We start from the raw sequence: 14,688 nt of genomic DNA, 5'->3' as shown, positions 1-14,688 counted from the left end.
GAATGCTGTCAGGAATTCGCAGATGCCAGAGAAAAACACAAACCTATAACCTATTTGTAACCACAATACACATTTGACGTGTCAAACTCACAGCAGCCAGTCAACAGCAACCAGCAGACTGATGTCTTCCGTTGGCAGGCCGACAGCAGTCAGGATCAGCAGCATAGTCACCAGGCCAGCACTGGGAATACTGGCTGCTCCTACACTGGCCAGGGTGGCTGTCAGACTGGAGGAAGACACAACAAATCAGCACTCAGTCACATTCTCTGATACACTGGAGGATCCACACCACTCCTCTTCACCCCAGTGCAACTCTTCAGGCTCAAATGAACGAGAAATCACTTCACCTCATTATTACAATTGAAGACATGCACTCTCTGTGGCGCTTGTGTAACAAGCTGAAGAGCGCCAGAGTGGGTCCTCCATCGCACATGAAGTGATATGAATGTGGGAGAGGGGATGTTTAATTTGAGGGTTCATAGACCGATGCACCATAAAAATGCCAGGCTTAAGGTCATCCATCCCTGACTCACTCTATTAGAAGAGGAGTATTTGGGGAAGTTTGTTACAGACACTCCAGACAAAGTAAGTGGTGTGTGGAGTTAAGAGTGTTTACTGAGCTGTATCCTCAGGCGTCCATTATTAGCTGTGCAAAATGCATTCTCTCTGTGCAATACAACACATTGCACATTGGAATCTTATTCCTGATTGGCGAGCTGTGCACCTCAGTCTTTTGTTTGTGCCACATTGACAGAGTCCATGTAAGAGACTGCGTGAATATAGCAAGGCTCATTCTGGAAACTGTTGGGTTTCTCTACAGTATTGTCTCAACCTTACTTTGTATGTTCCTTTAACATAAGCTATAATTTGGTACTATCGAAATTGAATTGAATTAAAGAATTTTCCAACCTTTCTGTAGAAATTTTATGCAGAACTAGAAGGACCCCCTGAGAGTGCATTCCCCCACTAAGTCTAACACCCTGTTCTGCCATGTTGGGTAGTTTTTGCTTTACCTTGCTAACTAAAAAACAGAAAAACTAACATCAAAGAAAAAACGACCTCCTAGATGGAGTTAAATGATTTTCACATTTGTTAAATTCAATTCAACAGTGCGACCAAATCTTATATATTTTAAGCACAAAGAGAAACTCTCAAAAGTGTTTCCTGACCTGACAGTGATAATCTGGCCCGGGTCAAGGTAGATACCATTCATTTGGGCAATGAAGATGGCAGCCACAGCCTCGTACAGAGCAGTTCCATCCATGTTAATGGTTGCACCGACTGGGAGCACAAAACGAGTGACTCTTTTGTCAATACCCAAGTTCTCCTCCAGACAACGGAAGGTGACGGGCAGGGTTCCAGCACTGGAGGGGAAAGCAGAAGAGTGTAGGTTATTCATTGTATGGAATTGATAATCATTAAGAAGGTTCCATCCATCCTGGTGCTCACCTAGATGCTGTACCCAGAGCAGTGATCCAGGCCTGGAAGATACCCAGGAAGAAGGTGAAGGGGTTTTTCCTGACGATAAAGAAGTAGATGCTGGGCAGGAAGATTGCTCCATGAATGATGAGGCCGATGATTACAGTCACCATGTACATGCCCAGTTGCCTTCCCACCACCTCCAGATCCTTGATGGAGATGATCTTACCACAGATCAGACAGGCAATACCGAAGGGAGAGTACCTGATGAGATGTAAAAAGCTTTGGTTATTCCGGTGAATTTAGCAGTGAACAAAAACAGTTTGTCAGGAAACTGTCAAATTCTGCATTAAATTTCCCAAAAAATGTCGCAATGACTTAAATTTGGTATAAACAGTTATTTCTGTCTCAAAATAACCAAATGAGTTTCAAAATGAGTCAATGAGATTCTTAAGTGATACAAACCACATGATCAGGATGACAAGTTTCATCACAATCTCATTGAGGATGCTGAAGAATTCAAGCATGAGTCTGGCCTTCTCTCCCATCTTGCCCATGCAGATGCCAAATGCAATAAAGAAACCAATCAGACCTGTGACAGAAAACCATAAATGTATCCTTTAGCTTGAATACCAGTTTGTGTGTGTGTGTGTGTGTGTGTGTAGCATGAAAGAACTCTTATCAATTTTTAAGACTAATTTATGCTCAATGCTTGGTACATATACGGAAACGGACATAGCCTCTTGTCTGTATTTTGTCTGTATTTGTCTTCTGAAAGCTTACGTATATGGACAAAATGGAGCAGCACCATCCGAAATCGTTGCAGTGTCGCCAATAGTTCAAGCTAAACAACGATAGGACACGAGGAAGACATTTTGATGTTGTAAATCGGACGCATCTCTTTTCCTGTGTTTGCTTCTGTCAAATGTGGATGTGCAGTAATGAAAGTGTAATAACACTTTCAGGTCTAGCTAGGATAGCGTCATTGCTCCAGGGATGGTAACGTCTGTTGGTGGGGGCCACTACTTTGGGTCTGATATTAATAGACGAATCTCAATGAAGTTTGCTGCAGACCATAATGGATCCTAATGACTTTGTTGACTTGTCTTCTAGTTAAATACTTATTTTCAAGCTAATGACATTCCTGTTAGCAACCAGTGCTAGCATTGTTTAGCACTGATAAGCCAATAGCGTGCTATAACACTAAAAAATGACAGTGAACATGCTTAATGTGGTGCCTGCTTAGCTTAAGCATGTTAGCATTGCCACTGTGAGAATGTTAGCATGCTGTACATCCTCACACAGCAGCTAGCATTGCTGTTAATCTTAACGGTGGCAATCATCTTGTGAGCTTTTTAACGTGGGAAAAAGAAATGGGGTCACACACCCAGGACATTCATGCCACTTTTGAACTGCAGGGTCTTCTGGATGAGGATCTCAGGCTCCCTGGTGATGTTGGCCACCAGTCCCTCCATGGTGGTAGCGTTGAGGTTCTCCTCAATTATTATCTCAGTCTTCTTTGTGACCGTCGCGACCTGAGGTTACAAAGGAAGATATATTAGTGTGGAGCTTATTGACTGACACTGGGCCCATTATGCTATCAAATGACACTCAACTGACAATCATTGAGTTCCAGACTCACTGGTTATCCTCTATAATTTAATGTGTGTAGGAATTTATGTGTTGATAAATCCTCTGCTAGGCTATAAAGACAGGCCCACGCTTCCCAATTTCCAGACATGCACTTGTTCATCATCTGGTCCTCCATTACCTGTTGGAAACAAGCCTGCACCAGGTTCTCTGGGAACAGGTTCCTGATCAGATCAAAGAAGGCATCCAAGCTTGAGACATCATCATTCTTCTCGCCCTGGCCCAGATTCTCCTTCAGTTTGGGATTGCCAGGGTGGATGAGCAACACCAGGATGACTCCCAGGACAGCAGCAATAATGGTGGTGGACATGTAGTAGACCATTGCTCTGGTGCCCAGGCGACCGCTGGATTTGGCGTCCAAACCGGCAAGACCTGCAGCCATAACAAGCGTCATTGTGTCTACCTGATATTTGCTTGGGGACATTACATGGAAATGTGAACTCAATACTGTGTTGCATGAGGGCTGAATGAAAATGACATCAGAAGATTGCATAACGGTGTTTTATCATGTGCGCGATTATTGCATGATGAATGAAATAATATATTGTGAATTACAATTTTTTTTCAAGATTACAATCAAACAGGACTTTTGCATCATGTCTGTCATTATCAGTGAAATTGTCCTTACAATAAAACTCAGCATTGAAGAAGCTGGTAACTTGTGTTTAAAGATTAAAAACATTCGCTAAAGTTGAATCTTGTAATAATGTGATTACCTGTGATTAAACTGGAGATGATAAGTGGCAGGATCAACATCTTCAGCATCCTCATCAGGATGTCTCCAGGAAAAGCGATCACCATGATGATATCTGGGTGAATCGGGGAGGCCACACGCAGCAAACATCCTGATACAGCTCCCAAGATCACACCTGAAGTGCAAGGCATGTGTTAGAGAGTGAAAGAAGAGCAGAAGAGCATCAGTTATGAAGTCAGACAGAGAAGTGGTTCATTTCTTTAAAAGCCATTCCCGTGGGTGTATTCACCTCTATTGAGGGGAGCTAAGATACAATCTGATAAGAAACAAATGATCGACAATTTTGTCCTTAATAATTGGCCCCTGCCTTATCGATGGAGTTGTTTGGAGCTGTGCAAGAGGCTGTCTGCTGCTTGCCTAGCGAGGACAGTTGAAGAGATAAAACGGAAGCCTGCTTTGAGAGAATAAATCTCATAGAGGATTAAGATCAGATCTCTTGGCAGCAGCGGGCAGAGGCAGCATGTCAGGTTCTCCGGTGAAGCATCTGTAATGTCTGCAAACCTAAGACGTTTTTGAGGATTGTGGCGGAGAAGGTGAAAAAGACTAATACTAACTCTCAGTAAAGGAGGGAAAGAGAGTTGACCCTAATCCCAGGCTGACTTTGTGCCTCACTGGGATATTGCGGCTATCTCATCGTTCTTTCTATCCTAACCTGTTCCCTGGCTTCCATTTACTCCCTACAAGCCTGAAAATGTTAAAAGTTCAACCCCTCTCTCACCAAGCCTCTTTTGACCCTTGAAATATTGTATGTCGCTTCCAGCCAACAACTTATTCTCTGCGCCGTAGTAAAGATGACCTCTGTGTCCTCTCGACTCCCTGCAGCCCTACCCACCAGTTCCCAGAAGTTGGCCTCTGACAAATCCCCAGCATCAACACCCCCTCACCCCCCAGGGCTGCACTTCCTCTGCTACCCCACCACTGCCAAATATCATACAGCCCAAGAAATTATTTAACAACAAACACTTGGAATCAAAAGCCCTCCAGCCTTCTTTGGAAAAAAAATCGTAAGCTGTCCTCTGGGATTCAATCTAACTTCCAGTCTAGCAGCATCCTGTGGATACTGCACACCCAACGGTTTTGGATGGCACTTGATTTCCGGTGCCTTCCCTTTGGCCAATTTGCAAGCTCCCATTCAGGCTCCTATCTGCCAAGTGACAGATGATCAATGATCATGCTGGCTCACTTGCTTTGCTATATTCCTGCCAAGTGGGGTGAGATGTACACATACACACAAACGCACAAGCAGCACACAGATAGAGGGACACACACATTGCTGAACGATCTCTATACACACACACACACACACACACACACAGGCAGCACATCCATATCGCTTACCCTTATAAAAGATTGTGAAGAGACCACATAGGTGTCAGACACAACAAAGTGTAAATGATGTGCTGGCTAAACACAAATCTGATTTAAGGCCTTTAACCACAAATTGCATCATTACTTTCGTGCCCTTTCCTCTTTTCATTATATCTTTTTCATTAAATCTCCCCCCTGTGGTGCAGTGAGTCACTGCTATAATCACGGCATTTTTCATGCACCACTGTTTTCGGTGACCAGCGCCTCAGAGAGCTGTCTACAGCAACAGGTGGCACGGAGCGGAGGAAGGTCAGGACACCCAGTCATCTCTCTGTCTGGTACACCGAGCAAGCACAGATGGCCTCTCCTTCTCATTCTACCAGCAAGCTGCATAATCAAGCTTTGATTTAACAGAACGCTGATCTCAGCGGTGGTGCCCATCTCTAGCATGCCCTGGGAAATTTTAGAGAAAGAAAGAATGAAAGTTTTGACAGCGACGAGGCGACTTACCGAGGACGGTGAGTGTGAGCAGCAGGTTCGAAAACAGCTTGGAGCACATTCTGGCACATTTGGATTGAGGCCTGGCCTCAATGGGCTCCAGGTGACTCTCGTGCATCCTCACCTCCACTTGTTTAGGCATACTGTTGGCACTGTGACACACAGAAAGGAAACAAATTACTAAATGCACAACTTTCTTCAACACAAACTTGAACAAAACAAGTGAAGCATTATGCTAAGAAGAACACCATAAAACAGAAATCAGTTATTGCTCTGCATGTTTATAATACCTGAAAACCATAAATGAAAAAGAATATTTAGATGTCAAGTGTGTTGCCAAGCCGTCAGTCCAACACTGTTCATGATTACAACAACAGACATATGACGATAACAAACTACTGTTTATAAAACTACTGTCGAGTCTTGTCCTTCTCTTGAGAACAGATTCAGTTTTTCTCTGTAGTACTGAGGAGACGTCTGTAACAAAGAATTATTATGAACTTATTTTGTGGGATTTAAGATGAATTTACAAGCATGACAACATTATGTAATGTTACTGATTGTAATATCTTTATGGACTATTTTACCATCCATAAAGAAATATAATTAAATATATAGTAATTAGCCAGATTAACTTTATTATAAAGCAGCATTCTAGAACAGCGTACAGATCCACGGATCGCACTGAAAAAACCCACAAGTTTTAGACTCACCGAAATCTAGCAAACATCGAGCATTTATGTAATGTTTTTAATTAATAACAACACGAGGTGCAGACAAACACTTTAAAAATTCCCTGGTGGAATGCCTTTGGGTATTAATTTAAGACGGCAATGAAAAAGAGAAACAGATGGAGAGTAAGAAAAAAAGGAAAATGCCAACTTCACAGAACAAGCGCTTCATAAATTACTGAGAGGAGGAGCAGACACATTGCCTGTGAAACACTCTCCTATGCATCCTCTGCCTCAGATATGATGGTGAAAGAGTTCATTTAGAATCACATAAAAAACTCAAATTCAATTGTAGGAGTGAAAGGAAGAGAAGAGGCGTTAGATCCGTTGTTTCCTTGAGAAGTTGGAGGAACAATTTATCAAACTGCGAAACTTGCTTTGACACATATTTTGTGTATAAGAAAATGGAAATGTCTCTGTGTTGCTATTTATCCTCAATAACCCCACAAAGGAAAAAAGTTCCGCTGGGGTGGATTTCAAAGAGAAGCAAAGAAGAAATAAAGTGAGTCTGACCTTTCACCTCACCCCTGGGGTTCATAGCCTAAACTTCCAAAAGGAGAAGCCACAATGGTGAAGTAAATTATCATTGTTTGCGCAACCTCCCCCTATAGTCCACTAGGAAGTCAGAACACTTCATAGATATTAATCAAGTCGCCTGTCAGGGTCTCCTTTTTTCTTCGAGCTGAGACTTGATCAAAGAAAAGAAAAATCAATAGACTTCAGTGGGAGAACTTCCTTTCGACCGAAGGTTCTTCATTGTGTTATTGTTGCAGAGTAAGTAGGCACTAATAATTCCACATGAGCACGCAGACACACGGAATCACACACTCGAAGACGCACCTCCCCCGGCTTTGTGTATCGCTGCGTTGTGCGCTTGGCTATGGAAGACCACCTGGTCGGCTTCCAGGCGCACAGATGGATGTGTCCCATCTTATCTTATTCATTTCAAAGTGAGGTGGGAAAAACAGAATGCATGCAAACAGCAGGGAAACAGTCGCCGCCATCACACTCTACCTCTGTGCTATGCATACTCCTGACAGGGGTGGGGGGGGGGGGGGACAGAGAAAGCTGGATGAATGAGTAAAACCCCCAGAAATAAAACGATGAAATATTGTGCATTCAAGTGAGATCTCATTCCAGGAGACTGATGATGACAGCCGTTAATTGAATTTCTCCCCCTTTTCTCTCCCTTTTTCATTATTTTTAGAACGAAGAAAGAGAGAGGAAGCAGATGTTGGACGTCACAGAGGTCGGATATTATTCTGTCATGATCCTCTCGTTAGCGCTTCTCCCACCAAGTCAGAGACAGATGAGAGTGGGCCTGTGCAACCCAATGATCGATGAATATGAGAATATACAGCAGAATAATAAACTCCTGCAGAGAGGTGCTATTTCATACCAGTAGATGAAAAGGTTTGTTTATTTTATAGCATGATTATATAAGATGGAAAATTCCCCTTGCGGGTTTTTTTTTATTTAAACTTTCATTAACATGGCATGAGATTAGAATTAATTATCTCGGCTCTAAAGAATCATTCTTGGAAATTGAATCTTTTTCTGCCTCCACTTAAATGGATTTTAGCTGCTTCTGTTGGAAACTGGAAACAAAAGCCTTCACTGAGACGTAGAAAGTCTCCCATGAAGGGAGTATAATTGATTTTGACAAAATTGTCCAGCAAACTTCATGATTCCAAAGTCATCATACACACACACAGTTTCTTCTCCTCCGTCTCTAATTGGATCATTTAAGAAATTGGTTAATCTCGGCCGAGGGCTTAATCAGATTAATTTCATTACAGGACCGCGAAAGCCATATGGAATTAATCAAGATCTTAATAAACCAACACCTGATATCTAACTCTGTGACACACAGCCTCAACTAAAGCACGCTAAAATGATCCAAAACTACGACTTATACTCTAAATAAGTTCCCCGTTTTCTACTTTTAACTTTGACATAAATAAAAAATGATAGCATGAGAGTATTATAGTGAATGAAGTAAGTTATACCTAGAAGTGTGAATGGAATGCGTAGTACTTACTTCATTTCTGGTGGAGTTGAGGTACGTGCTACATTAACTATAGGATCAAAACTCCAGGCTTTGGTTTTAAAGAGGGAATCAGCACAAGAAATTGTTAGCGGGATCACAACTACTCCATCCCATCCAAAATAAGAGAAGTGCTGCCAGATGTCAGAGGATAAGGTCCCTGGTAGAGCCGGCGGCAGGAAGCACCAGAGCTCTGCTGACAGCTAGAGGCTCTCAGCTGTCCAAGCAGCTCGTCCCAAACGCATCCAGAGAGGAGCGAGTCAACACAGCCCAGACGACGCACCCAGTCACAGCCGCGGCAACCTGAGTTGCCCCATCCTGATGTCTGCAACACCCCCCACCCCCCTTAGCCCCCACCCCCCTGACTCCATCCCCACCACCATCGGCCACAGCCAGCTAAGCCACACACCCAAGACACACAGCATGCACACACACATCAAACAGACCTGGGGAGTTAATATAAATACCTACAAAAGAAAAAGTGGAGGGGAGGAGTCAATATTCAGAGCTTAACAGTCAAATCCATCAGGGATCCTCCATTCCCTGGACCCTGTAATCCCCCCAGAGAGCACGGCTGCAGACTCATCCCAGCCACGAGGGATGGCGAGGGTACCGCCGGGCTGCTGGGATGAGCCTGATGATGCCTGCTAATGGCACAGTGCTATGCTCTGTATGTAGACCTTTCGCTGAGAAGGGAATAAACGACAAAGGAATGACGGATGGGAAGATTTAATATTCATAATGTTGTGGTTTTGGGGCTTTGGGGTCAATTCTGATGGACAGCAGGGAGAGGTTAATGTTTACTGCTGCCTGTTGTTAAGCTGCAATACAATATTATATCACAGCGGGTGCTCTCTGCAGGATTCCACACAAAACCAATCATCAATATCCTTTGATTCGAAGGCACAGTAGATATCGGGTTTATACAGAGCCAGTGGCCTCATGGATAATTTGTTATCACGGGAAGACAGACTCAAAAAGGATGTCTTTTGACGAAACTGTCAAAAAAGGTTCTCGCATTCAAGCCATATGGTCTCCAACTTATAGATTCACATATCCCCGCTACTCAATACGACTCCAGAGCTCTGAAGTCCGAAGCACAAATGGCCAATGTGATTCATGCGAGGATGGTGTCACACTGATTTCTCTCTGGTCTCCCAGCAGCATGGGACTTCACATCTTATTGAGCAGTATCACATTATTCTAATTAGGGAAATGTGTTGGAAAGCTATTTCCTCGTCAGACAAATGACCGGCTGCACAACAAAAGCCAGAGGAATGCCATCTCTGTCGGCTAAAGTTGTGTCATGAGAAATCACTCATCCTAAATCCCTTGACATGTCACACTCATTCAATGGGCTCTCTCGGGGAAAGGGGGAGCATTTTTCGGGGATGAGAGCGAGGGACCAAGACAGCGAAGAAGGGGTTACAGGATAGGGGGGGCTTTGAGAGGGACACTAGGGGGAAAAGGGGTACTGGGGTCACACCAGCACCTCTCAGCCAAAAGAGGGGCCTGTGAGGGGAAGGCCGAGGCAGCCATCCCTGCTCTTGGCTGGTACCATGTGAAGCTCTCTGCTTCCTCTCTCTTCCTTCTGAGGGGCTTTGTTTCACACGCAAACAGTGGCAGTGGCCCCAACTCGCCCGGCCAAGCGCTGCATCCAAACTGGCAGGGGTGAGAAAGGAAAGGAGGGGGGTTTGAATGGGAGGGGGGGGGTATTTGGGTATAGCGTGGGGAGGGAGGTCAGTGGGCATGTCCAGAATGCCAGTTCTTTTGGGGCACTGATGTCATGCCTGTGCCCACCGTGGGAGAGCAGTGGAGGGACCAAGGCGCCCCTTTCCCCCCCGCCCTCACCCTCAACAGTCTCTTTTTCCAGGATGAATGAATCTTTCACAAGCGGCACCCATTGTGTCCCATAATCGACAGCGATTATCCCGATTTTATGCTGCCTTCCCAGTGCGAGGAGGTTCTCCGAGTGCTGGCATTGAGGCCCAACGCCGTGCAGCAAGGACCATGAGGGGTTGTCCTAGCAACCCTCTGTGGCTTAGTTAGAGGAGGATGAAGGGGGGGAAAGAGGAAGCTGATGCCACACACACACACATCCCGCACACACACCACAATAAGATGGGAGGCAGCTTGATAGATTAGCAGCTAATATCGTTGCATCACCAAAGTGAATTTCATACAGCCACAAAGTTGTGTGGCATTGAAACGCTTCTTTAGCATCTACATAAATTATGACAATCAATGCCACTCTACCAACCTCAACGTGAGCTTGTATAATAATTAACACGTTTGTGTTGGAGACCACTGGTGTGATTATACTTGTCTAATTCAATATCTGTTGATCCTTGCGATCGCACACGGGGGGGGGGGGGGGGGATGTAAATGAGGACACCAGTTTCCCACTGGTCTCTCAAGGGGCCCGATGCCCGTTCTCATGACTGGTGGATCACAGTATACTGTGAGGTAAAGATATCTGGAGCCGGCCCAGACTCCGGATATATCTAGCCCCCGTGGGCCTCACAGCCACTTGCCATGCAGTGGGAAGAAACGGGCTCACACATCGTGGCTGCCTAGGAGCTGTGAAACCCCCCCACCCACCCCTCTCTCTCCCTCTCTACTTCCCCCAAATGAAGCTCTTAGCAAACACTTCAGGTTGTGCCATGCATAGGAAGTGGGAGATAAATTCCAGAATCAGAAGAAAGGGACGCATTGTCACTCCACGCCTCTCACTTATGCATCCCTGGATGGTCGTTCGGATGAATGCATTCAGTGATAGATGAGAGATGTGTGGACTATCATGCAAATCTGGTTCAACTCCATCAGCCTTGTAACCGTCTGTTCTTCAATGGAGGAAGACCCTCTTAGAAACAGTATCTCTTATATGAGGAGGGACCAGTGAAAAACAAACTTTCCCATCAGGTGGAATCTGCCTCAACCCTCAACCCCGACTACAAGGAATGAATCAACACTGCGATGACATTCCCAGGGTTTCTCCAACAAGCGCCCCCCCCAAATTAAATTAATCTACCAAGGTCTCAGGGGGTTAATGGAGACATTATTGCTCAATGATTGGAAAACATGTTTCATTATCAGCCTCTGCTCTGCACATGAATCAATTTAATATGTCTGCATTTATCCATTCATCTCAGGCATGCAGGTCAATCTACTCCAGAGCCCATAGCACACATGGTTCCTATCAGCTACAGCAGAGAAAATATCTGTAACAGGAGCACAGCCTTTTTTTTTCTTCATTTGTTTCATGTTAGAGAAGTGACCCAACACAAACGCAGGTGAGTCAATCAGCGGTGCAACTGGATTCCAAGTGAACTCTGGAGTGAGAATACATTTGGATCAACGACTGGGGCGGGCGGAGCCAAATCACCTGCACAATGAACGATGCTGATTTCTGCTGATATTCTCCAAAGTCAATTCCACATTCCCACTCACCATTCCTACACATTTACAGTCTAATGCCACAGCATTACTGCTGCATAGATAAAGTAGATAGAGTGTTGCCATACTGGAGCTTTAACAAATCAGACATCAAGTTATTAGAGCGTGTAATCAGTCATATATTGTTGAAGCTTTATAAATTTGTGGTGATAGAAAACACTTTGCAGTATAATTATGTCTGCAGAATGAAGCCATTTACAGTCATCAATAATTACAACAAGAATCAATTAGGAGGAAAGACTGTATAAACTGTTTACACTGAGAGGAATTCATTCTCATGTTATTGTCTTTTGTCTCTTTAGGTTTTCCTATAACAGCAGCCAAGGTTTACTTTCATGTATTGTTAATATTATCTACAAAATGTCCAAACAAAAAATTTTGTCAGCTTCATCTCTTTTAGGGGCAAAAAATTTTTTTTTTTTTTTACTCCTGTGAACATGGATCATCTGCAGTATTGCAATATCACATGGTATAAGGGTTTGGTGACTATTTCAAAGTCAAAACTGTTCCAACATATAAAAATGATCTCAAAGATCCCTTGGGAAACTCTATGAATCATCAGAACAGGGCGGAGACAACAACATTGTCTCTGACCCCAACAATGTCCTGAACACTAAAAATAAAACAGAGATTAAGTTTAGGCTCAGACACTCTTTTGTGCATTAATCAATCCTCAAATTAAATGCGGTGTTTAAGCACATATCAAATATACATTTAAGGGTCATAGACTTTTTTGGGGGGGGGGTATAGTTAAATGTTTGTCTTTTGTCCGAATTTAATGTGGTGTTGCATTTGGAGCCTCCCTCTGTATCTGCATGATCACTCTCCTTTTCAGTTCGTGCCAATTTGCAAAAGAAACCCTTTGTGCATTGTAACAGCTGTAACACTGTCCCAGCGCTTTCACCACATTTCCCAATTTTTACCATTCTGTTTTACAATCAGGCTGCAAAGGCATCCCGCCAACGCATGATTGAACCAGAGGTGGCCGTCCCTCAGCATCCTCTAAGGTTACCCTTTGTTTGACACGTCCCTTTGTGTCAATAATGAGACGGTCATTAGAGGGAGCCTCTGGGAATCCTGAGGCTAGTGTTGTAGTCTGCATTGGTCTCTCAGATGTGACCAGTCCCACTGTAATTATGTGCTAACTGCCCATTATGCCTGTGAGCGGTTGTCATAGGACTAAATATGGTGATTCCCTTTCCGCCTGGATAATGTCTCCAGAGTTTGGTAGCATCTAATCAAACTTGAGCTTGACACTCAGATATAATCACGTGCATTTTTGTCACCTTCCCCTTTGGCTCTCCTGATTTCTCTATTTCAATTGCAAGCAAATTGAAGTGCCCCCAACCTCACAGACGCTCATATTCCACTATTTATCTTTTGTAACTCTGTTTTCTACATGATGTTCTCAGAGTGATGCGATTTTTTCAGTTGGGTCCTTTCGAAGGATTTTGCTTCTCCCCTCTCCCCGGCCCCCATCTTTTGCCTGAAGCTGCTCAGATGAAAGGTCAGCAGAGGAAGGAAGATCATCCATAGTCAAGTGAGATTTTTTCCTGCCGCACCTCCCCTCAGCCTCCTCCATCACAGGAGGTGCTCCACACCTCCAGCTCATTCCTAATCGCTCTCTACCTACAGTTGCTTCTGGTTCCTGTCGGCCGCATATGAAGCGATGCAACACTGTTATCATTAGCATCTGTTTGACAGAGCTGGCGATATGGCAGCACGCAGCTTTTTGATGGCTTCGGCCCGATCCCCACAGGACCTCATTAAATCCGCCAATAAGGCAGGACCACCCCCACCCCACCCCCTACTACAACCACCGCGATGGCATACCCGTTCCATTGCTGAGAAAGGGATGACAGCGGCAGAGAGATGTATAGTCGATGGAGGGAAAGGGTGGGAGGGATGAAACGGATAGATATGTAACAATGTATGGGGGAAGGGTGGAGGGAAAAAGGGGGGAGGGTGGAAAAAGGGAAGGTGTGGCTGATGAAGGTATAAACATGGAGACAAAGGAATGAAATGGCGAACACAGGAGGAAATCGGGGTTGGGGCGAAGGTCCGATTAAAGTAATCAATTGAAGTGGTGAGTGAGACGGTCTCTATGGTTCCACCACGAGCTCCCGTGTTTCCAGGTTATCTGTGGATACATGAGGAGCCGACATCTGTGTGGGGCAGCTGGCCCTGGGAAAATGGGATTACTGCACAAACCACGTTTCATACATCACTGGACTCACCTGCCACACTCTCACATTTAAATATGTGTAGACGATACGTGCAAATACTCTCACTGTGCACCCCCCCTGGCTTACATTAGTGCGAGCACAACAAATGTTGCAGGCGCTCGCACTCAAAATATTTGCACTGTCGCCCTAAATCTCTGCTGGTCCAGTCCCGTGGTATCTGCTGCGGTGTCAGGGCGGGGTTACAGTCCCACTCAAGATTTGCCAATAAGAGGACTAAGGAGGATGGATGTTCTCTCACTAATTAAACCCTGGGGGTCTGTAGGGACTGAGCACAGCACACTGTGCATGCCCCGCTCTCCTCACACCACCCTGCAGTGTAGACAGGAAGGGCATTCCTGTACACACATGCACGCACACACACACACACACACACATAAAAGAACAAAGCTCATTTAACAGCCAGTGTGTCAGCTCAGATGGTTAAGAAAATAAAAGGGTTTAAAGTGTAGTAATTGCCTTAAGATACGATCTGTTATTAAGTCCTATTTGGGGAAATTGGCCAGTTAATTTATAATTTCTATTAAGGTGTGAAAGTGTGGATTTTAATATCATGCTAATAGGCATATTTACTGAAAGTAT

At 44.5% G+C, this 14,688-nt stretch overlaps 1 protein-coding gene across 2 annotated transcripts in view; it reads right to left on the bottom strand.

The window, feature by feature from the left end:
• Positions 1–14,688, bottom strand: part of slc1a2b (solute carrier family 1 member 2b) — a 28,266-nt gene that overhangs the window by 4,291 nt on the left and 9,287 nt on the right. For both annotated transcript variants that reach the window (XM_053427877.1, XM_053427876.1), the window contains exons 2-9: positions 5,642–5,781; positions 3,786–3,938; positions 3,191–3,441; positions 2,807–2,954; positions 1,885–2,011; positions 1,450–1,683; positions 1,170–1,364; positions 92–226 (exon numbers count right to left, since the gene is read on the bottom strand). In XM_053427877.1, the coding sequence (XP_053283852.1) occupies positions 92–226; positions 1,170–1,364; positions 1,450–1,683; positions 1,885–2,011; positions 2,807–2,954; positions 3,191–3,441; positions 3,786–3,938; positions 5,642–5,771 (1,373 nt within the window). In that variant the 5' untranslated portion in view covers positions 5,772–5,781. The remainder of the gene's footprint in view (positions 1–91; positions 227–1,169; positions 1,365–1,449; positions 1,684–1,884; positions 2,012–2,806; positions 2,955–3,190; positions 3,442–3,785; positions 3,939–5,641; positions 5,782–14,688) is intronic.

This window comes from Pleuronectes platessa, chromosome 7, assembly GCF_947347685.1.
Source record: "Pleuronectes platessa chromosome 7, fPlePla1.1, whole genome shotgun sequence".
NCBI classification, from domain to species: Eukaryota; Metazoa; Chordata; class Actinopteri; order Pleuronectiformes; family Pleuronectidae; genus Pleuronectes; species Pleuronectes platessa.
Note: the sequence above shows the minus strand (reverse complement) of the source record. Positions and strands in the feature narration are given on the sequence as shown.